Source organism: Hyaena hyaena, unplaced genomic scaffold, assembly GCF_003009895.1.
Source record: "Hyaena hyaena isolate Hyena2069 unplaced genomic scaffold, ASM300989v1 scaffold_247, whole genome shotgun sequence".
NCBI classification, from domain to species: domain Eukaryota; kingdom Metazoa; phylum Chordata; class Mammalia; order Carnivora; family Hyaenidae; genus Hyaena; species Hyaena hyaena.
The window spans coordinates 973715-997714 of NW_024080879.1; the positions used below are offsets into that span (position 1 = coordinate 973715).

At 38.0% G+C, this 24000-nt stretch overlaps 1 protein-coding gene across 1 annotated transcript in view; it reads right to left on the reverse strand.

The window, feature by feature from the left end:
* Positions 1-9182: 9182 nt before the first annotated feature.
* The window catches only part of SLC15A5 (solute carrier family 15 member 5), a 75901-nt gene continuing 61083 nt past the window's right edge, over positions 9183-24000 (reverse strand). The window contains exons 8-9 of the mRNA XM_039244649.1: positions 14135-14243; positions 9183-9330 (exon numbers count right to left, since the gene is read on the reverse strand). Of these exons, the coding sequence (XP_039100580.1) occupies positions 9183-9330; positions 14135-14243 (257 nt within the window). The remainder of the gene's footprint in view (positions 9331-14134; positions 14244-24000) is intronic.

The following is a 24000-nucleotide window of genomic DNA, read 5'->3' on the forward strand; positions in this document are numbered from 1 at the left end:
GGTGCTTGAACTGGGAATTTAAACCTCTTAGCTCACCCTTTTCTTGCACTACTTTGCCCAGCAACATTAGGAGTAACCAGACAACATCATTGTATTCATTAGTTTTTCAAAAATACTAAAAAATATCATTACAGAGTTACCTCCCTTCTTGATTCTTATAAGTGGTTGATTAGGAGTATCTCATGCCGATGTTGTGTCTAGGTCATACTGTGGACTATCAGTATCCTCTTTACTATCGGAAACAGAGTGATTGTCATCTTTAAGTTTAGTCAGGTTAGAGAGCCAATTCCAGAAACTCTGGAATCAATTCAGGAAACTCATTCTTAACATTCTGATTCACTAGAATCACTTTCAGAAATCTGTATTAGTCATGGTTCTCTAGAGAAACAGAACCAATAAGACATACATATGGACATTTGTTACGAAGAACTGGCTCACACATTATGGAGTCTGAGAAATCCTATCACCTGTTGTTTGTAAGTTGGAGACCCACGAAAGCCAGTGGTGTGATTCCAGTCCAAGTCTGAAGATCTGAGAATCAGAGGGGCAATGGTGTAAATCTCAGTCTTAGCGCAGAAGACCAATTTTCCAGCTCAGTAGGCAAGTAAGAAGGGAAGGGGAAGGAATCCTCCCTTTCTCCACTCTGTGTTTAATGTAGGCCCTTGATGGATTGAATGATGTCTGTTCACATCAGGGAAGACAATCTACTTTACTAAGTCCACTGGTTTAAATGCTAATATCATTGGAAAACATCCTCATAGACACACCTAGAAATAATGTTTAATCTGGGCATTTTGTTGACACATAAAATTAATCATCACAGTTTCTTCCATCTTATATACTGATTATCTGTATGAATTTATAACTCCATTTATAATTCAGTTGTGAGTACTGAGGAAGTGAAGACATGTTAATTGTGTATCTGGAGAAATTCCAAATTTCATGAAATGAAGTCTTGTTATGATGAATCAACAGGGACTTTTTGTTCTGATAAATGAGATTTCTACTTCTCCATCTCTTCAAGTTCCCAAACTGGAAAAATTCAGGGTCTGGTATCAAGGTGATTGGTATTAATAGTTTTATTTTGAGTAAAATAAATAGGAAGGATGGAACCCTTTTAGTTTTCCTGAAATAATAATGAGGAATATCATATGAATTAACATATAGCTGTGAATTGTTTGGGGAGTATAGACAATGTCCAGTAAATAATTGTTGACTCAAGAGGAGGAAAAAATAGTAGGTAACTAATTCTTATCGATCATATAAAGTATTGTGAAGAATATGTTCTTACCCTATTTTACCGACATAGAAATTAAGGCTCAGGGAGATGAAATGACTTGTCTAAGGCTGCCCAGCTATTAGCATATGCATACTTAGTTCAATTCCAGTCCTAATTTCAAAACCCATGTATTTTTTACCCTACCAGACTTTCCAATGTGTAGCAATGAAGATCAGTGCTGAGAAGTGTTCTCTGAGTAACATTACGTGGCTACATGAATTTAGAAAACTCTGGATAGAAAATTTGTTTCTTAGCAATTCCCAATGTACATAATACAGCTTCTGAGAAGTCCTGAAGAAATCGAACTAAATTGTTTGCTAAATCTAGCATCTGACTATGGACATTTTTGCTCTTTCATAATAATTCTTCCGGGAATCCATACTCTACTGAGCTAGACTGAGAGTCAGAAGTCATGGAAGCTTTATATATCTATTTATCTCTATCTCTATCTATCTATCTATCTATCTATCTATCTATCTGTCTATATCTATATCATCTTTATCTCTACCTATCTATATCTACACATATCTAATGTAGATATTATATCTATCTATCTAATTATATCTAGATATAATATCTATCATCTATCTATCATCTATCTATCTATCTATCTATCTATCATCTATCATCTATCTATCTATCATCTATCTATCTATCTATCTATCTATCTATCTATCTATCTATCTATCTATCTCTACAGAAAGAAAGAGAGTGGGAGAGAGAGTGTGTGTTTCAGCCAGCAGTTGATGCTGGCTATTGACTAGGAGCCTCTGTTTCTCTCTGTGTGGACCTTTTCATGCTGTCTCTCTACATGGGCTACTTTGGGCTTCTTTGGAGCTTGGTGGCTGATATCCAAGGGCAAGTATCCCCCACCCCTCAAAAAGAAAGCCAAACACAAATCCCGTTGCCTTTTATGACGTATCCTCAGGGGCTACATAGGATCACCAACATGGTTCTGTTTGTTGAGGATGTCAGAAAGTCCTGTCTAAATTTAAAAAGAGAAGAAATAGGCTCTATCTCTTTATGAGCAGTAGCAAGATCCTAGAAATTCATCTGTGGCCAGAAATGTTGCTGTGGACATTTTCGGTTTAAAGTTGAACAGATGTGTTTTAGGCAAAGGGTGGTGGCAGGAGCATTTCAGGTAATATTAGAAACTGGCACAAGCAAATCGCTGAAGTGTGAAACAGCACAGCTTATTCTGAAAACTACAAGTAGTTTGGACTTTTGACTGGAACAGTTGTTTGACTAGAGTGCAAGATTCAAGGGCAGAATAATATGACAGACTTGTGATTCCAAAAGAACACTCAGTGAGAAATATAGAGGATAAATTGGTGGGAACTAGACAAGTTAGCCCAGGTTGGACTATCTATATCTATCTATCTATCTATCTATCTATCTATCTATCTATCTTTATCTATATCATCAGTTATAGATATAGAGATATAGAGATAAATGCATATAGAGAGAGAGAAAGAGAGAAAAAAATATATAAATAGAATGAAAGAGAGATATGATATGCATATGTATGTATATCATATGTATGTCTATCTGTATGCATGTATATATGTGGAAATAATATATCTCCCCAAAAATCTCTGCCTTCATGGACCATATATTCCCCATAGCCATGTGTAGGGAATAAGGATACTGTGGTAAAAGAGAGGTCCTCAATGAAGCAAGAAGAGAGGAATGTATCCTTTCACATAGATTTACTCATTAATGTGAAAAATCATGTACAATTTAGCATGAATTAGAAGAGAAAGCTGGAAGGAGAGAAGCCCTTGGATTTTTTCCACCTGCTCATCTAGCCAGTGAACTTCATGGACAGTTATGCATTCAGGCTTCTTTGTAATTTAAGCCTTCTCTCATGTGCTGCATATGGCGATCTGGGCTAGCCGTATGGGATGTGACTCCTGCTTTGAGAGTAATGCTGAAGTTTGTAGCACTCACTGCCGTTGTGGGAAGCAGACTGTTGTTGAAGTGTTATTATTAATGAGGATTACTGCTGGACAGCTTGAACTAGAGGATAATTTATTCTCCGTGAACTTCTAATTGCAGTAAAATGGTTCATTCACTGCCACACTTGTCCATCTTGTTTGTTCCTGTCTTTCAGGCACGGTTGGCTGCAATGAAAGAAGGCAGAGCTGCACCGGCTGCACGAGAAACAAAAGTCTGCATTTCTGGAGACACCGTGGAAACTGGTCAGAGAGGCTTCTCTCATTTAAGAGAGGCTTGGGAAAATGATGAAAAGCATGCTGGCATTCTCAATGACGTGATAATCAATTCGTGTGAACCAAGGCACCTACTATGCGCAGCACATTATGCTAAACTGGGAAGTGAGTTTCCAGATGGCCTTCCTCCGAGCTCACTGTTGAAGCTCACACTTTCCCTCTGGCATTTCCAATAGAGAGCTCTTTCCCTTATTTTAAAATTTAGCATACCCTTTCCATTCTCTCATTTTGCTTCCAGAGATTGCTTTGGGAAGATGAAAACTGTCCACAATGATGACATGTGTACTTTCTTGGTAGTATCTTTGATGTTATGGTGACTTCCTCCTGACGTTTGCTAAATTTCTGCCTCTCATTGATTCCATTTCTTTCTCCATCTTTTATCCCTGGTAGAACTGTTGCCTTGCTCTTTGCATAAGGGTTGTTAAATGTGCTTCTGGTTCACTGCTACCATGGTAATAGACGCTTGTCATAGACTCATTACTGTATTTATATGAGACTTGATCACTGGTGGTTTAGCAGGCTTAAGAAACAACCAGATTCCCAGCCAGTAAAAGGATTCAAACCTGTGTAAGATAGATGATACATAAGGGTTTGGGTGCTATTATTTAATAGTTAGCAAGCTCTCTGAGTGGACTAATGGCAGGGTATCACGTAGGGAAGTGATCTCGGCTATGAAATAGTATCCATTCTACTGTAGACAATCTTAATGGGACAGAAAAAGACAAGAAATGAGAGACAGAGAAAGACAGAGACAGAGATAGATAGAGAAAGACAGAGAGATTGAGCCTTGTCATCACTATCCTTGATTATCTGACAATTTCATACTTACTGGATAATAAGCCTGGGGGAATCCCCAAAATCTACACAGATGCTAAGGAAGTGGAGAGCCTAGTTGACCTCAGGGTCCAGTCTTGATCTAACAAGGGGTGTTTTATGTGAGGAACAGATGGCTTACATGTGATTTAAGGATTGCTGGAAAAGTAGCCATAAAATAGTTATTAGATAGATGTACCCATTCACTGCCACAGTGCATGACGTTCTTTATTTCTTTTTTCCTTTTAATGTTTGTTTATTTTGAGAGAGAGAGTGCACGAGCAGAGATGGGGAAGAGAGAGAGGGAGAGAGAATCCCAAGCAGGCTCCAAACTGATAGCATGGAGCCTGACTTGGGGCTCGACCTCACCAACCATGAGATCATGACCTGAGTGAAAATTAAGAGTGGAACATGTAATTCCACTGAAATTCCCCTGAAATTCTGCCCGTAGAATCATGCCTTTGGATTTAAGCAGAAGGCAGTAATTATTCACAGAAGGGGAAGATGGGAACACAACTTAGTGGTGTTAAGAATGGCTCCTTAAGGGGCATCTGGGAGGCTCAGTCGGTAAAGTGTCTGATTTTGGCTGAGGTCATGATCTCATGGCTTGTGAGGTCGAGCCCCACGTCGGGCTCTGTGCTGACAGCTCAGAGCCTGGAGCCTGCTTCTGATTCTGTGTTCCCCTCTCGCTCTGCCCCTCCCCCGTTCCTGCTCTGTCTCTCTCTCTCTCTCTCTCTCTCTCAAGAATAAATTTTTTAAAATATTAAAAAAAAAAAAAGAATGGCTCCTTAAGAATCAATCCAGCAATTACTTATGGAAGAAGTCATATTCTTATGTGTTGGGACAGAAAAGGTTGAAATCCATTAGGCTAAGGCGTTGCCTTCCCTGGAATCCCCTTGAGATTATTTGAAAACCTACTATAGACCACAGTTATAATGAGATGCAGTATTTAGAAAGGGCTGGATCATGGATTTTGTAGCCAGACTCCACAGGTCTAAATTTTTACTCTGTCCATAATGCATGTATAACCTTTGCAAAGTCATTACCTTCTCTATGCCTCCTATTTCTTATCTGTAAAATGGAGTTAATTGTACTTACCTTATAGAGTTATTGTGGTGATTCAATGAGCTAATATAGACAAAACACCTAGGACAGTGCCTTATACTTACTTAGCAAGTGCTGCCAGAGTCTTTACAATTATTAATAATATTTTTGGAGGTAAATTTGATTTTCTCAAATTGTTTTCTAAGGCAGTTTGGAACGGACTGTCGCACATCCAGAGCATTTTGATGAAAGGAGAAGGAATGGATGGTTTTGAGCCCCAAGACCCACCCCCAGCCCAACATGGTCACCCTGGGTGGATCTTTTCAGTGGGGTGCTTCTGACACCTAAGTCCACATGAGAACAGCGCGTTGCCCCACAGAAGCTGAGCGAGGGGGGAAGAGATGTTAGAACGATCCTTGTTTCTGGTTAATCATTTGTCAAGGTCTCTAACTCCTCCATGGTCTTTCCTCTCATTCTTGTTTCCTTTTAGATGATGTAGAGACCGTTTCACCGAAGCGGTTGGGGATGTGCCAGTGTTGGTGACCTTATGAGTGCTGTTTGTAGAAGGAGCTGGCACTTTAGAGAGAGATAGACCCACGTTCAAGTTTTGTCTGTGACATCTACTATCTCTGTGGGTCTGGATAAATCACTTAATGTCTCAGAGCTGCAACGCCTCGTTTAGAAAACAGGCACGCCGAAATGTGCCCACCTCCCAAAGGGGTGGCGCTAAGCAAGCGCGATGATGGGTGTGACACCAACCTCTAAACTGTAAAGGGTGATATAGATGTGAGTTGTTATTAGTCATGGTTCCTTTAATATTGCTGTTCTCTACAAGCAGACCTGCCTTTCAGCAGCACCTGGGTGCTGTCATCGCTTGGCTGTTGATTTTATTTGAGGGCTTTACTCATGAGCCTGTGACTGGTAATTGTATGCGGCTTCTCTTGCGGCGGAGTCGGTATATGCCCACTGTCACACTGGTTCAGGGATCTAAGGATGAAGCTCTGTTTCCATAAAACAAGGCATCTTGACAGTGTTCAGAAGGGCTGATTGTGGATTCTCAATTTGTGAATTGCGTGGTACTAATAGGAAACTTTTTGGAATCATGAGCTGGGTTTGTTTTTGTTGTTGTTGTTGTTGTTTGTGATGCTGTTACTCCGATGGTCGATAAAACAATTTCAGAAACCGAGAGAATTAGAGGTTGTTTGGGGTGGAATGAATGCTATAAATCAAGATTACCTGAGGGGATATGAGAGATAAGGGATTAAATGTAGTAAAGAGATAACAAAGGGGAAATATCCAAGGAGCTTGGAAAAATTTACCAACTTGCAAGAGCAGATTTTTGAGTACGATTAACAAAAATCATTCTGATGGAAACACTTTTTCACTAGCACATTCATGAACTAAGGATATGGTTTTCTTAACGTTGCATACAGCTCAATGGAGTGACATTCGGCTGAGCTGGACTGAAGTGTTCCCAGAAAAAAATGGAAGAGGAAAGAGATGTTACTGTCAGTTGTGGACAGAATCAGATGGGGTCAGACCTGTGCTCTGCGGGTCACAGAAAACGTTTTCAAATACCTTGCCTTTCAGGTCCCGCTCATGGACAAAAATAGAGCACAGAAGGTGCTTCTTAGGGAAGACTTCATTTTCTAAATCTTTCACCACGGAAAAATGGAGCAAATGAGTGTGTGGGTACAGACCCTTGGCACCAAGTGACTGGGAGTAAATGGAACACTGCAGGGACCCAGAACTTTGCCCGCCGCTGAGCATATTCTGGGAGAAATACAGTACAGACCCAGCAGGCTTCTGCAAACAACACATCCCTTTAAGTTAATTGGTGTTATATAGAAGCTGAAATGCTCCGCTTATTTACAAAGCTACAGATTTATGTAAAGCAAAACCAATTACACTTAATGCCTAAACTATTCCAGGTGCTCAATGATAATGTTGCTAGGCTCTAGAGAAGAAACTGCCGTGTGAATGCATCCTGTTCCGAATGGAAGCATGTGTAGTTACCGCAATTTAGCTGATCGCAAGTGTCAACCCCAATGTGAGAATTCTAAGCTCTTTCGGTGTTTGCTTTGGGTCAGCTATATAATTCCGTAGATCTCTTTTCATCTCTAAGGACGAGTGAAAGCGTAATGAGCACTTTTTTCTATTATGGTGTAGAAATTTGGGAGATGAAAGCAAATTTTTTGAAAAAAAAAATAATAACAAAATAAAACAGACCCTCTTTTCTAATGGTGGCAGAGACTGCCAGAGGTACTCACTTTGTACTAACGTGAGATGTTTAAAGGTTTCTTGATATTTTAGATGTAATTGCAATCGTGGCATTTAACCTTTGCAGCAAAGAAAACCTGTAAGATGTATCCAGGGGTTGACCTCACATTTTTTCGTCAGATAACAAATACCAAAAAAAAAAAAAAAAAAAAAAAGATTAGAGAGAGAGAGAGAGATTTGGAAAAGTTACAGGGCAAGAATTTATGTCTGCAAGAGCTGGCCTTTTTGTTTGTCCTCCAAACGAACGAGTGAACAAAAAATTGTTTGAATAAGAGAAACACCTGGTGCTTTACAGCTGCTCTTTTGCAATTAAAAATGCATATCATATCTAATCAAGATGAATAAATCTTTTATTCTACAGATATAAAATATTTTAGGTATACACAAGGGAAGTTGCTTAATTGCAGAATCACTGGCAATCAGCTGATAAACCCACCTATCCTATCCACTGTGAACTGCCCTAGAAAGCAGTGGTGCTTATACTTTAGGGAGCACGAGAATGATTTGGGTGTGTTTGATAAACCCACTGATTCCTGGAAAAAGATTTGGGTTAAAGCAGCCTTTGGTAGGAGCCAGAAAGATTTTCCTAAAACAGGTGATCCTCAACCAAACTTTGACAAGCATTGCTCCAAAGGTAGGGGGCATTAGTTTTGTTTGATATTGGTTTATTATTTTTTAAATTATTTTTTATATAGGAGTTTCCACGTTTCTTTGTTTATTCAAAGAATAAATGTTATTTATGTCTTTTGGAAGACGATTTTCTGAATACGTCTGAATTGGTAGCATTGAAGACAAAAAGGTGTCATTATTCTCTTTAAGCTTCTCTGTTTGATTCATCAATTAACTCTCTCAATACTCATTTAATCTTCCTCAATTTTCTTTTTTCCTGAAATCAGAATCATGCCATCATTTACCTTTATTTTACAACTTCTTTAGGATGTGACTATTCTTTCTTTGTTAAGGGCCTCTGTTTTAGTTAACATTGCTTTTTAATTCAGAGAAAATTTCCTCACTTCATATCTTGATAGGATAATATGAAGATCAAATATAGTAAAGTCATGTTTAGATTTATTATTTAGTCAGATATAGAGTATATGATTATACAAGGTCTGGCATGTAATAAGTGCTCAATAAATGTATAGAAAAGAGGAATGTTAACATACTATTATTTTGATTCTTTTGGCACATTAAAACTAAAAACGTCATTGTTACTGCTTTTAATGGCTGAACCATCATTGTAAAAAATTGTAAAATATTGTAATGTATAGGAAATTATCATTTTGTTGTCATGGAGGAATCACAGACTTTGAAATTACTTTATCAATGATAATACATAATGTGTTAATGCAAAGGCATAATAGTTTACCAGAGGCTAATAAGTAAAGGCTAAATTAGCCTTTATAAATACAGTACACCGATAATATTCATAAAGCCACTCCCATGCATGTTAGTTCTTAAGCTAAAATGCATAAGGTGTTCAGCTGAAGAAAACAATGAATACTTTGCTCATAGGACAGGTAGAGTCAAATGTAGTTTCATAGGGCTGTCTCCCAAAGATCAATACTTGAAGAAAATTCCTGTGTACTGCCATAAAATTTCTGAGACTTTTCATGGAGGAGAAGTGTTTCTTCAAGATTACATCCACTGATGTTCTGGGCATTAAAATGATTTAGATTACAATACCTAAAAAAGAAAGAAAGCAAGCCTTTTTTTTTAGGACCAGATGTAGATGACTTGATAAATCATCTGCCTTCTTCCTGTGCTTGTCTACCTTTTATTATGGGCCCATAGATACTGGCACAACCATGATGATTATTTAAGAGTACTGCGTACCAGAACAGTCTTTATAAAACAACAAAAGGAGTTTTTTAGGACATATGAAGGTATCTCATAAGGACCTTTAGATGGCGCTCTTTTCCAACCTGCAATGACTGATGGCGTGAGACGGGGGAAGGTCTGAAACCTTATCAACTTTGCGGTTTTCATGGAGGCCAGGACTCACGAAATACTTCAGATGCACAGATTTGTAAATTCGGTGTTGAACCTATGTGGAAAGCTCCATCATCAAACAAGAAACCCATGAATTCATTTCTAGAATGCATACCCTTTACTTCTGACCCAAGAAACACCTGGTTTTCCTGAGTGTCCTCTAAGTACCAGACACCATGATAGGGCACTATACCCACCCTTGCTTAGTGAATTCTCACTATAACCCTGGAAGGAGGAAATCATCCCCATTTCACAGATAGGGAAACTAAAGTTCTAAGAGGTTAATGACTTCTTTGGGGTTCATATGAGTAGTAGTTAGCAGAGCCTAACTGCTATTGGGAACCAGAACTCTCTTATTCAAAATTCTGGCCTTTTCTCCCTGTAGCACACTCCTTTTAAAAACACATTATTCTCTTGGGGTGCCTGAGTAGTTAAGTCAGTTAAGCGTCCGGCTCTTGATTTTGGCTTGGGCCATGATCTTATGGTTGTTGAGTTCAAGCCCCACATCAGGCTCTCTGCTATCAGCACAAGAGTCTGCTTCGAATCCTCTGTCCCTCTCTCTCTGTCACTCCCCGACTCGTGCTTCCTCCCTCAAAAAAATAAGTAAAGAAACATTAAAAAAAACACACACACAAACACTTCTTACTAAGCTAGGGGATAGGAATTTCGGACTGCTTTATTCACTGCTGTGTTCCTAGTGGCTAGTGCATAGCAGATGCTTACAAATACTTGTTGGTGAACAAGTGAATATGGACTGTAAGCTCAACTTTATCAGATATATGTAAGCTTCTGGGGTCAGACATCTACTTCTGATTTGTGAAGGTTTCCAAAGTGAATCTTACCTTCTATTCCCTCTCAACATATTGCTAAAAATAACTGAAAGAGAAGAATATGCTTGAATAAGTGGTCTCTTGTCTCTGACTTACGTTGCTTTCTCTGATTGTGACAGGTTATGCACAAAAGACTACTGGTATCATGGACAAAGTTAGAGCAACAGTATCAACTTTAAGATGTGTTTTACAACGTTGGAGGGACGTGGTGTTGTTATAAAAACAAACAACCTTTTGCCCTCCCTCCCTAAAACATCTGTAATATCTTTTTATTTCGGCGTCTAATGTGGGATACATATTTGTGTCTGGCACTATAGAGATGTTTATGCAATACTGCTCAGCTAGGGAAAGACATTTCATCTACATCCTTTGCCTCCAACCTGGAGAGTCTCAGGTATGACATGTTACCATTGCTACTTTCAGATTTGATTGAAGAGCACGCTAAGAGAGACAAAGGCAGAGGGCTTTACTTGTGTGTGTGTGTGTGTGTGTGTGTGTGTGTGTGCACGCGCACGCGCGCATGCTCTTGTCCAAATGAAAAATAAACATGGCCTGATATTCACAGATAATTCCTAATGGTATTCCGTTAGGTGATATCCCAGTGACCCACAAGATTCTTTTTGTTCTAGGACTTACACTAGGATTGCATCACATTAATATAAAATTCATGGTGGGGGTACCCTCAGGGGCCACCAGAGAACTAAGGCCACCTGTTTCATAACCAATATACTGTTCTAAAAACCGTAGGGACAAGAATAACTTGGGACAGTCCTGTTCTTGATGGGTTTGCCACTGTTATCTGGCTCTGAAGATCATTGTGTTTGGTAAAAATTGAATTGTGATGGAGTGTTTATTGCAATCAAACACTGACTCGTAAATAATATGTTTCAATAATACTGTCTCTAGAACACCTGTGTTGTCTCCTATTTCTTCACATACTTACTGTTTGTTAGTGTTTGACAATCACAATCAGTATAGAACTAAGTCAGAATCCTTCATTCTTTACAATAGATGTTGATCTCCTGCCGTAAGTTCCGTATAGCGTCTTGCCTACCTTCTGGCTTGGACCGTCCCACCCCAATGGGCTATAGGTACCCAGGGCAATGTGTGACTTTGCACTAGTGTAGTTGGTTTTAGCTGCTTGCTCTCTACTGGCAAATTTCCCACTCTCTTTTCTTCTGATATGTGATACCCATTCTTTCCTGGTGCCTGATCAGCAGGTGATGGTGGGTATGGTTCCTTTAACTGAAGGGATGGGTTTCTTCCCTGCCTACCAGGGTCAAGGGGTTGTCACAGAGTAGGTAAAGGCTCTTCTGTGGCACTTAGAGACGGTATGCTGTAGGAGAAAGCACATGAGCTTAATAAAGAAACACATGTGGGTGTGAATCCTAGGTGTGTGAACCTAGTCAATTTACTTACTTAGATTCTCACTTCAGCTTTTTTATTTCTAAAGAGTGGTAAGACTTATGTAAAAGGGAGGAGGTAGAGATTACATGACGTTATTTGCGTGTGTGTTGCATGCTGCCCAAGATAGGAGTGCTCAACACTCGGAAAATTATTAATCTCCTCCCTTCCTGCTTTGTTTTATCCTGTCTTTATTTTTTTCCCCCTTCCCTCAAAAAGTAAACAGAAACAAAGGAAAAGAAAATGTAAGGAAATAGAGAAGATTTGCTAAGAATCAGATGTATTTCCCACTAAATCTTCTATTATCACTTAGTCCCTTCCCACTTTTGGTTCCTCCAGTATTTGGTGCCTTGTACAATTTTAGTCTTGCCTCCTTCTCTGCACCCCACTCCACCATCTTTCACTTCTTTGTAGTAACTCACATGTTACACAATCACAGAGAAAGAATCACACTTAAATAATCCAATTTGAGTACTAAATAGTAGCTCCATATAAACTGGTATTTTGTTGTCTTCAGATCTATTTTTTCTAGTGCCTGGAACAATGCTTAGTATATAGGTTGAATGAATGAATACATGAATGAATGAATGAATGAATGAGTAAATCCCTGAGCTAATAGATTCTGGTTCCAGTGCTAGTGCTTCCATGAATTCAGCCCATAATCCTGGTCATTTTGGCCACACTTCCGCATGAGAAGAAGAATTAGAAAGGAGGAAGAAGGGGGGCATATGGCAAAGTACGAGGCCCTTATTATTACTGTTGCTAACATTTCTGAGCATTTTCTCATCCTCACAACAGCTTTTTGGCACAATCACTATACTTCCTGTTTTCATTTTACAAATGAAGAAATGGGCTTAGCAAAGCTAAATAGCTATTTCGAAATTTCTGCTGAAATTTCTACAGCCAAGTTGTGGAACTGGATTCAACTGGGCTGACTCAAAAAATTACCTTTCAAGCTACTTTATGAAAAGACAAAGGTCAGGTCTTACAGTGGGAGAAAGTGTAAAAATGGGGAAACAGCACAGGGTTTATAAGAATTGGAAGAGGAGCACCACGTGTGTGTTTGGAGGCAGCGAATGAGGGGCAAGAGGCTTTGCCTTCACCTTCAGTTCTCATTATGACTCCATTTGGCTCCAGAGCCGAGGATACTTCCATTGAATCCTGCTGCAAGACTCTGATATTCTAATCTGACTTTCAATCCAAGAATGAGATAGGTATTTATATTGTGGAGGGTCAATTCAATAACTTACCTACTTTGGAAGGTAAGACATTTAAAAATTCAGGGAGCCATTAAGACTTTTGATTTTGTCATTAATTCTGCCTCGCATGGAATTTAAGTGTCTCTCTTGTATATTGGACCATAAGCTCCATGAAAGCAGGAACATCGCAGCACTAAACATCTATTGACTTACTGACTTTGCGTTCTTCTAGTTTTCTGTCGTACGTATCGCATGACTGGTGTTCCAACGGAGATTTATTCAGTGAATAAAAGATTGATTTAGGCAAGGGAGTAGTGACAATGATGAGATAAAATAGGACTAAATAGAAAAGTGAATAGAGGGAAGTGAGAAAAATAAAGATCTCTGTAGTTTCCACAATGTGACAGATACTGTGCTCAGCCCTTTACCGAAATTCATATCCCTAAAGCCCACAAGGTGTGAGTTTCCTTATTTTATCTCACAAATATAAAAACAGAGGCTCAGAGAGGTTAGACAATTTGCTTAAAAGTACACAGTCACCCAAAAATGTCAGCGAGAGAAAGAGAGGAGGGCTGGCGATGGATGGATGGTAGATGATAACGTGAGAAGCCACTGACTGGTCTCAGGTGACTGACTAAATGATTCTGCAGTTTGTTATTGACCTTGAAATGGTCACTGCTGATTGAAAGGCCTGAATGGGATCCAAATCTTAAGCATCATTAGATTTCTAGCTATTTGTTTAATGATATTTGCTTTTAATGATAATGACTCATTCATTCCTATTATCAATATGGTTATTTCTAATTCTAAAGCGGTACTATGTAGTGGAGAAAACATATCTTCTTTCAGGATATGTTTTAGAACCGAGTAAAGCACTATTTTATTATAAGGATCAATGGCAAAAGTGAAGTCTAAATTGAAATTTCTTGCTCTGAATAATCTGTTAAATTTCTTTAATATGCTAATTTGTCCAGTCATGGCATACAGGATTCCCGTTGGCCCACTGACGGTTCCCAGATCAATATTTCATGGACTCAGAAATTGCTCATCTTACCACACACTTACCTTTGTGAAACACTCCAGAATCCCAGGACGTTCAACAATGTTAATGATGCCAAAAAGAAGAAGAAGCTTTCTAAATTGCCTTTGTTTAATGTGTTTGGAAACCAATTGCCTGTTTGGAACAAATGTAATTGTTATTCAACTGCAGAGTTGTAAGTTTCTGTGAATATTTTATCATTCCACTATTCATAGAGATTTATTCGCTTCAATAATATCTACAAAGCAAAAAAGCTCATCTGAAACTCATTGACAAAACTCATTTAATTCTGTAATTAATGTTAAAATAACAAGCAAAGTACCACAAACACTTCGAAGGTCAAAAAAACTTAATTTGTATAACACAATATAGGTTCAGAAGAACTGGGCTATAAAAGTAATCCTGTTTATGCTAATATACCAGAACCATGTATATGTCTTATTCATCCTTGTATATCTAGTTCCTAGAGTGCCTGACACGTAGGAATTGTTCATTAAATAGGCACTGAATAAATGTAAACTATTTACCACAGCCAGTTCTGATTGTAAGGTTAGTGACATAATAGACGTAGATGCCAGATGTTACATTATTTTGACAACGTAGATAAATCTAGTATTACCTTATTATATCACACAATCTATTGATCAAACTACTTGAAATCTCTAGTTGACGTGAAGGTATTATTTTGACCTGATAAGTAATTCCTTCAAATTAATTCTTCTAAATAAGGTATCTGCACTTTCTTATGATGTCGTACTGCTCTACACAAAACCGTCACATCAATACATATGAAACTGTTTAGGATTCAAGGTAATTGCTCTTACTTTGCTCCTAAGTTTTAACTTTTGCTTTGGATCTTTGCTATAATTCTCTCTCTCTTTCCATATCCAAATCCATACCTATATCTATATGTACCATCTCTATTTTTATACATACTCAATCTTCCTTCAGTGGGTTTTGAGCTATTATTATTTAATAGATTATATGAAACAATGTATTATATATGCAACACTTAGTTTTATGCAGCACTTTTAAATCAACAGTAGGATTTTAGTATTAACAAATATAGATATATAGTATTACAGAATATTAAAAAGATTGCTCAAAAGGCAAAATCTAACATCACGGACAAAACTTAAATTCAGTGGCAGTTCTGAATGGGCAGAGTATTTCCGAAAAAAAGTTATGCATTATGAGAACAGGAATTGATCTTCTCTGAGCGGTCAGATGCCAAGGTTTGGCATTTTCTTGCTTTTTTTCTGGAAGTTCCTACAATAGGTTGTAAAGGGAGGTGTGGGATGAGTGCAATCAGTCTATGTGCCAATAGTAACATCTTTGGCACATGGGTTGTGAGTTGCTTCCTGAACTAGAAAATGGTTCTTGGCCTCTCCCTTGACAGTGCATACTTTTAAATGAGATTTGAATTAAATGCTCTGTTCAGGGTTGATAGTCAGCAAGTACATAAGTATGACAGCTGTGATTAATTGTGCCACTTCGCATTTAAAGCTGTTTCTCTTCTGTCATTTAACAATGACTATTATTATGGACCAACCATGACAATTAGCTTGTGTCTTGGACCTATAATTGAAATCTGGTATTGAGTTTAAAGCTATTTGGCAAGTTCTACTTCCCCATTTTATTAATTTGTGTTCCATTACAATAGAAATGTATGGTGTTATTGCTGTATTGATATAATGCCTTCATCTGATAGGAGTAGTTTCACAAAAAGCTTCCCTCTGTCTGTCTGTTGGGTATTGTGTAGCCCTCTGTGTGTGTGTGTGTGTTTGTGTGTGTGTGTGTAGAAACCAAGCATTTGATCGTACTTGAACAGGGGTAGTTGGGGTGGAAGTCAAGGTTAAGGTGAGATAACATCACACGTATTTTTAGGAAGAACTAACCCCCCTGCTAAGCTTATTCAAACAGTCCTATTTCCTTATTTCCCTTGAATTAATATCCCAATCATATTTCTGTCCTTTTCATTTCACATCAGCACTTTGCATGTGATGCATTTAGACCATTTTATCACCGTGTTTCTCTGGCTAGAGTAAGAGGAGTTTGTACAGAGTGTGCAAAGCCTCAGAATTAACATGACATTAATTCTGCTTCGAGCATGAATTTTGGTCCATAATAAGTAATTGAAAAGGCTATCTTTATATTATAACAAAGTCAGATGAGGGAGAAGGATATAAATTTTGTAAGATCTTTAAAGGTAAAACATAATATTTCTAAAAATTGTGCAATTACAGCAGATACCAGCCTATCAGGATACAGAACCAGCCCTCCCCCCACCCCCTCACCCCCCGCCGCGCATGCCATGGTATCTGTCACTGGGGATACTGTGGTGGACGCAAATGAGAAGCACTGTGACTTGGAATTATGGGCATGTGGGATGACAGGAGGAGGTCGTGCTAGAAAGGTTAGGGAAAGGCAGCGGGAATTTATGAGTAACACAAAACATTTTGTGAGTGGAGTTATTTAAAAAATAAAATGCCATCTCACCTATTCAAACTCCTATAACATTTCTATAGTCCTTCTTGAATATCATTTTAGTGTTCAACTTCCTTCCTAATGCTGATGTTCATGCTAGCCCCATATTTTTGCCTTCCTTAGCTATAATTTCACATTCCCTGTGTAGCTAATTTATACGGTGAGCTCCATGGTAAGGGGAACGATGACCTGAATTGATAGCATGGAATACGCATGAGCGTCAAGTTGGACAGAGAGATACTTTATGAAACCGGAAATTGGTTTTATTTATATAGAGATTATCAGTCTGTGTAAAGAGAGTGCTTTGGGTGTGAGCTATCTCTTTACATAGACTGATAAAGGAAGAGAATGGGCTTTGGGGGTGGAGAGGCTTTTGAAGCCAAATATTGTGTCTGTTATTTAATAGTTTTGTTTTGGGGCATTTGTCCACTTGGACCACTTCAGCCTCAGTCTCTCATCTCTAAAATGACAACAACACCTTTCTCACTGAGCTGTTATGAGAAGTAAAAGAGATAATAGATGTCAAGGGTTGGACACAGAGGAGGCGCCCCATAAACTTTAGATTATCATCCCCCCCATCCCCTCCCGCCACACACACTTTAGAAGTAGCTCATACAAAATCATGTAGCCTGAACTTGATCTCGGGCCCATTTCCTGTCAGATATTTCTTCATGTTCTGTGTGCCATTTTTTTTTTTTTATCATTATCCCAGGACTGGTTGTAAAATGTTCCATTTAACATTGTCAGTTGACTCAGCTCTTAGGTACTATAACTTTATTTTAGTAGCTTATAAACTTTTATTGTCGTAATTCACATTTGTGCCATTTTTCACCTGACATTTCTAGTAGCTGATTGAAATCTGGGGCATCCTTGCCAAAGGAGACAAAGAGAAGACTTTAGGTCTAAAATGGAGCACACTAAACTTCTCCAGATCTTAGCTTGGGAAGGTACGGAAGGTTAACAACACGAGAAGAGAAGGTGCTACATACGTGGTGGTGGACAGTAAATGCCCTGAGTTGATGCTCACAGTGAACACGAGTTAAATACTTTAGTAGAATAACCAGCTAGTTAGTAATGAATGTTAGACCACTGGTAATGGAACACTCACAAAACATTTTGCATGGTTTAGAAGTTCTCCACAAATCTCTTGTTCAGTTAGATTTATTCATTCCTTTGAAGATCATTTGTTAAATTTTCGTGTATCATAAAACGAGCATTTCAGATTGCTGAAGAAAACGAGGTCATAGATTAGTAGGAGACACATGCAAACAGGTAATTACTCTGGAGTTAGACCTTATAGATACTAAGTAAAATGTTTCTATTTATTTTATATTATCATTTTCGACACAAAAGGACTATAGAATTATCTAGACTAGTTCTTATACTTTACAAATTAAAGAGCAAAGGTACAGAGAGATAAATTGAGGCATTGCCAGTAGAACCCTCATCTTCGTACTTACCACTGCACTACGAAAGCCCCATTGATGCGAATAGGATTATGTTACTATAAACAGCACAAAGTCACTAATATGAAAGAGGAATAAGTTTTACTCTTGTCCCATATTATGCCCTGTATTGTAAAGCCCTACATTTCACGTGCTGCCTTTATGTCTTTGAGCCTCACAGGGCCCCAAAGACCTAACCACATGTTTCTTTGCCCTTTCATATACGCTCCCCACCCTCGCCTGGCTAGCTCCCCTAGTAGTTGGGCCAGCTGCCTAAAGCTTTCACCTCCTTCTCAGACCTCAACATCACGCAAACAGGAAGTCACATCCTCTTGTGGGAGCCGGGAGTCACTCCCTGCTTTGTTACTACCAAGCTTGCCCTCCACAGACCTTTGATACTCTAGTCCCAAGTGAGCCCCCGTATGGCCTTGCATGACACATTCTCCCCTAGCTTGTGAGTGTGTCTGACTAATAAGCTGCTGTCAGCCCATCTCTCTGGTGTCAGGGGTCATATTTTCAGCCATCTTTTCCTACTTAGGTTGAGGATCCCTCCCCCACCGGCCAGATGAACAGGAGGTGATGAGTACGTGCCCCTACACAGAAATCAAGGTCGTGTCTAAGACTAGTAGCTGCTGTTGCTCTGAGGCATGATTCCTGTTTTGGGGAGGAGAAGGAGCAGTTCCATATTCCATTCTAATCAGTACCCAGTACCAAGTAGCTCTGCTTCTAAACTACATCAGGGAGTATGACTCCCTTAAACCGAAAGATAGGAAGTGGTGGGAGCATGACGGTCAAGTAGCAGAGCTCCCAAAGAAAAGCATTATAGGTGAATGTGAGCCTTAGGAGGCACCCAGTAGTCATGTATGTTTGAGACCAGTTTGCAGTCACATCATTTGATCAGATTGTTGGACAGTCAGAAAATGGTGTCAAATTCTCACTCCAGCCCAGCAGTCTGCTTCTCACAATTACCTGGGATTTAATGGGAACACTTTCACAGAAGACTTTATTAAAAATATGGAAAGTGACATAGGCTAAGGGAATCCACATACATTCTTCGTTGGTAAATACTGCTTGTCAGTAAATCTCTCCTACTGTAATGACTAAATACAAAACTGGCCAATGTGAAGAAGGAAAAGTGACTATAATACATATCACAAATTTTGCTGACAAAAAAATACCCCTAACACAAAATGACAAAGATTAAAATAATTTAATATAATAATAATAATATAAGAAATCATAAGGAAGGGACAAAAATTTAAAAATACTAATTTCAGGCAAATTTGAATTCAAAAGAAAAATCATGTCAAAGAGACACTGAGGATTTTTTTTATATTTATAAAAAGCACAGTCCAAACTGAAGATATGTCGGTGAGCATCCCTTAAATAATGAACACGTGATAAAGTCTGTTGGAAACAGGGATAAAAGCAGATAGAGCAATTCTTGTGAATGAGTGTATCACATTTTGGTCAATTTTTGATAAAAGAAGCAAAAGAGAAAATTATGTAGAGAATTAAAATAATGTGATTGATAAGAGTTTAATCAAGATTATGCTATTGTTTAGCAAAAAAAATACTCTTTTATAGAAGTTTAAATAACATTAATAGCAAACCGAATTTCCTAGAAATTAAGATACTTCTAAATAGGGGCGCCTTGGTGGCTTCGTCGGTTAAGCGTCTGACTTTCGCTTAGGTCATGATCTCGCGGTTCGTGGGTTCGAGCCCCGCGTCGGGCTCTGTGCTGACTGCCAGCTCAGAGCCTGGAGCCTGTTTCAGTCTGTGACTCCCTCTCTCTCTGACCCTCCCCTGCTCACGCTGTCTCTCTCTCTCCTAGAAATAAATAAAACATTTAAAAAAATTGTTTTTTTAAATAAAATAAAATAAAAAAAAGATACTTCTAAATAATCAGCTGGTGAAAGAGAGAAATGAAACCCACAACCACAAAATATTTGAAAATGAAAAAAATATTTGAAAATGAAGCGATGAGGAAATTGCATTTGCAAATTTAGGGATACAGATTAAATTCTATTGAGAGTACATATAAAGGCACACATTTTTTCAGTTTTAAGGAATAAGAATAAATGAGCTAAACACTCAGCACAAAAGAACCCTAGAAAATAAATATGACAATTATAAGGAAAGTCAAAGGAAAAAAAGATGACACCAGAAAATCAGTATACTAAAGTATATTAGATTTAATAATTCCAAGTCCTGATTCATTGCAGGAAAATGTAACAACAACAAAAAAACCTGACAAATCCAAAAAGAATACATAACAAAAGAGTCAGGGGGGATAATATTTATTTATAAATATGCTATATTAGTTTCAAAAATCTTATGGAATAAGAAAGATGTAGTGTATATGTGTGTGTATCTCATTATGGATATGATGGAATATTACTCAGCCATAAAAAGGAATGAGGAGCACCTAGGCAGCTCAGTGGGTTAAGTGTCCAACTTCGGCTCAGGTCATGATCTCATGGTTTGTGAATTTAAGCCCCACATCAGGCTCTGGGCTGACAGTGTGGAGCCTGGAGCCTGCTTCGAGTTCTGTATCTCCCCTTCTCTCTGTTCCTCCCCTGCTCACACTTGGCTACTCTCTCTTTCTGTCTCTCAAAAATAAACATTAAAAAATAATGAAATCTTGCCATCTACCACAGCATGGATAGATCTAGAGGGTCTAATCTTAAGTGAAAAAAATCAGCCAGAGAAAGACAAATATGATTTGACTCATACGTGGGATTTAAGAAACAAAACAAAGGAATAAGGAAAAAGACAGACAAACTAAAAAAGAGACTCCTAACTGTAGAGAACAAACAGATGGTTCCCAGAGGGGAGGTGGTGGTGGTGGTGGTGGGGCAGATGGGAGGGAGATGGGTGAAACAGTTGATGGGGATTAAGAGTACATTTGTCATAATGAGTCCTGAGTAATGTATAGCATTGTTGAATCACTATATTGTACACCTGAAACTAATATAACACTGAATGTTAATTATACTTGAATAAAACCAAATAAATGTAAAAAAATATTGTGGAAATGGGATGATTATCTAGGAAAACCTTAACTGTCCAACTTGAACAAAGAAAAAAGATAAAATCTTACTGGCGAGAAATAGTGGGAAAAAGGTTACAAAGAATTATCTTCAAAAGGGATAATACATCCTGAATGTACCTTTTAATTTTCATGGAAGAGATGAAACTTTCCCCAGGATCTTTCTAGAAAAGCAAAAGGACCATCAAATATTGCTATGGCCAACTATTATTTATTCCACGTATGTAAAGATGATTTAATATTGAAAAATCTATTAATGAAATATACTATATCAGGAATAGTAAGAAAATCAAGACATGATCGGGGCGCCTGGGTGGCTTAGTCGGTTAAGCGTCCGACTTTCGCTTAGGTCATGATCTCGCGGTTTGTGGGTTCGGGCCCCGCGTCGGGCTCTGTGCTGACTGCCGGCTCAGAGCCTGGAGCCTGTTTCAGAGTCTGTGTCTCCCTCTCTCTCTGACCCTCCCCTGCTCACGCTCTCTCTCTCTCTCCTAGAAATAAATAAAAATATTAAAAAAAAAAAAAAGAAAATCAAGACATGATCTCAAGAGCTGCTTATGAAGCATTTAATAAAACTTAATCTGATTCGTTTAAATCTTAGAAAACAAGAAATAGACATTTTCTTATGATAAAGAACATCCTTTAACATTATCTTTATAAACCTACAAATATGCTTAATAATAAATAAGAGAGAGTCATTTTAAGATTATGAACAGGATAAAATGTGACTGTCTTCTGATATTAACACTGCTCTGAAGTTCTTTGTCCTGATAAAGGAGTAAAGCATCAGAGTTATAATTGGAAATAGGATTTTTTAAAAATTATATTTAAGATTAGATAATTTTGGTGTAAACTTAAAAAGATAAACTAAAATACTCTCATAAATTTCCTAAAAAGCTTAAGAAGTCAGGTGTATGACATAGACATAAATATTAATACTCCCCATATATGATACTTATTATCTCAGTGAGTTGTAAAGAGGGAAAAGGAGTCAGTTCATAACAGCAAAAAGAAAAAGAGCATGAAGTGCCTACAATAAGTTCAACAAGAAATGTTCAGGACATAGATGAAGAAAAGGAAATCTAACTGAACTGAATTTTTTAACATTGAATAAATAAAAAAGTTATGCTCTCTACTTAGAGAAAACACTAAATATTATAAAAGCTTTCATTAATTAATTAATTAGATTAGATTTTTTAAAATCTTTCATTTATTTTTGAGAGAGAGAGAGAGAGAGACAGAGTGTCAGCATTTATTTTTGAGAGAGAAAGAGTAAACAGAGTTGGGGCAGAGAGAAGGGGACAGAGGATCTGAAGCAGGCTCTGGGCTGACAGCAGTGAGCCTGATATGGGGCTTGAACCCATGAACTGCAAGATCATAAGATCATGACCTGAGCTGAAGTTGGACACTCAACAGACTGAGCCACCCAGGTGCTCCTCTGTCTATATATATAGTAACACCCCCCTACGTGCACACAAGTAAAAAAAATATTGGAAAAGAATTTACCCGAGTAATAATTGCCATCCTCTTTTTTTGGTCTTTTCTCCTCTTCCTTTATAGTGTGGATTTATTTTGTCATATATTACCTTTACAGCAAAAAATAATATTTTAAAACGACTTCAGCAAGCATACTTCTGGAAAACGTTGACTTCTAAAAATCATTTCTGGCTTATTATATAAAACAATGGAAAAGAGTGGTTTTCTGTCACAACCTACTCTTCTTTAAGCAATTGAAGTATTGAATAGCAGCCTCGATGCTGTAACTCGGAAGTTATGTACTATTTATAAAGGTGTCCTAAGGTACTATTTTGGAAATCATAGTATCCTAAGTAACAATAACCAGGCTATCCTGAAACCTAAGATTCACTCACTTCAGTGATATGTCACTATATTCCCTCCTGAAATCCTAGATTTACCAAATATCTCAAATATACATAGCATTATTTTAAGGGCTACAGCATATTGCTTTTGATTGCAGGCAGATTTCTGCTATATCTTTTTGGAGGAAGATTCAACATTTCCCCTTTGTACTAACTACCGTTTTATTTTGAACGTAATGGAACTTTGAAAATATTAGAATGTGCCTTTTGGAGTCTCTTCAAATTAGAGTTGAGAACAGTGAGCAGTTATGTTCCCTGAGACGTTGGTGATCTATTTTGAATGTTATTTTCTGTTATGCTGGTGATTGGATAAGGCTCCAAAGTTGTGGAGGCAAAACTAAAATGGGTTTACACCTTGCTTTCTCTTAGGCACATCTACCACCTCACAATGTGCAAAGAAGCCTGTAATTAAAAACACGTAGTAGTCATTCTCCAGGGCGGATGTACTTCCGTGCCACGGAAAATAAACCCCAAACCCTGTGCAGCAGAAAGAGCTTGGGAATCAGGAATCCACCACCGCTGTCAGATTTGGACAACTTCTATTACTTTCTGAGTTCATTTTCCTCTTACATGTGAATGGGCTACAAATATCTACCCCCAAAGAATTGTTGTGAAGATTTAATGAAATAATATCTTTGTGAAATACATATAGCGAGGTCTGCATATAACTGACACTTAATAAATGTTCATTTCTTTCCTTCCTCCTTTCAGTAACCTGATTTAAATGCTTCATTTGAGATTCATAGCTCTCCTACCTGAGTTAATTTTTTAAAACACATTAATTTTCATGATACCTGAAGGAAATAATATCTAACAACTATATTCTAACTCTGGCTTTTCTATCACCTTTTCATATTTGTCTAATAAGTACTCAAATTATTATTATCCTCAATTTACAGACGAGGAAACAGAGGCATGGAGAAGCTGAACTGTTTGCCTGAAGTCATGTAAAGCAGACGGAATAATTATTTGTTGATTGAATGAATGGGTGAACTGAGGTTGGGCCCCACGTCTGCACATACTCAATTTCT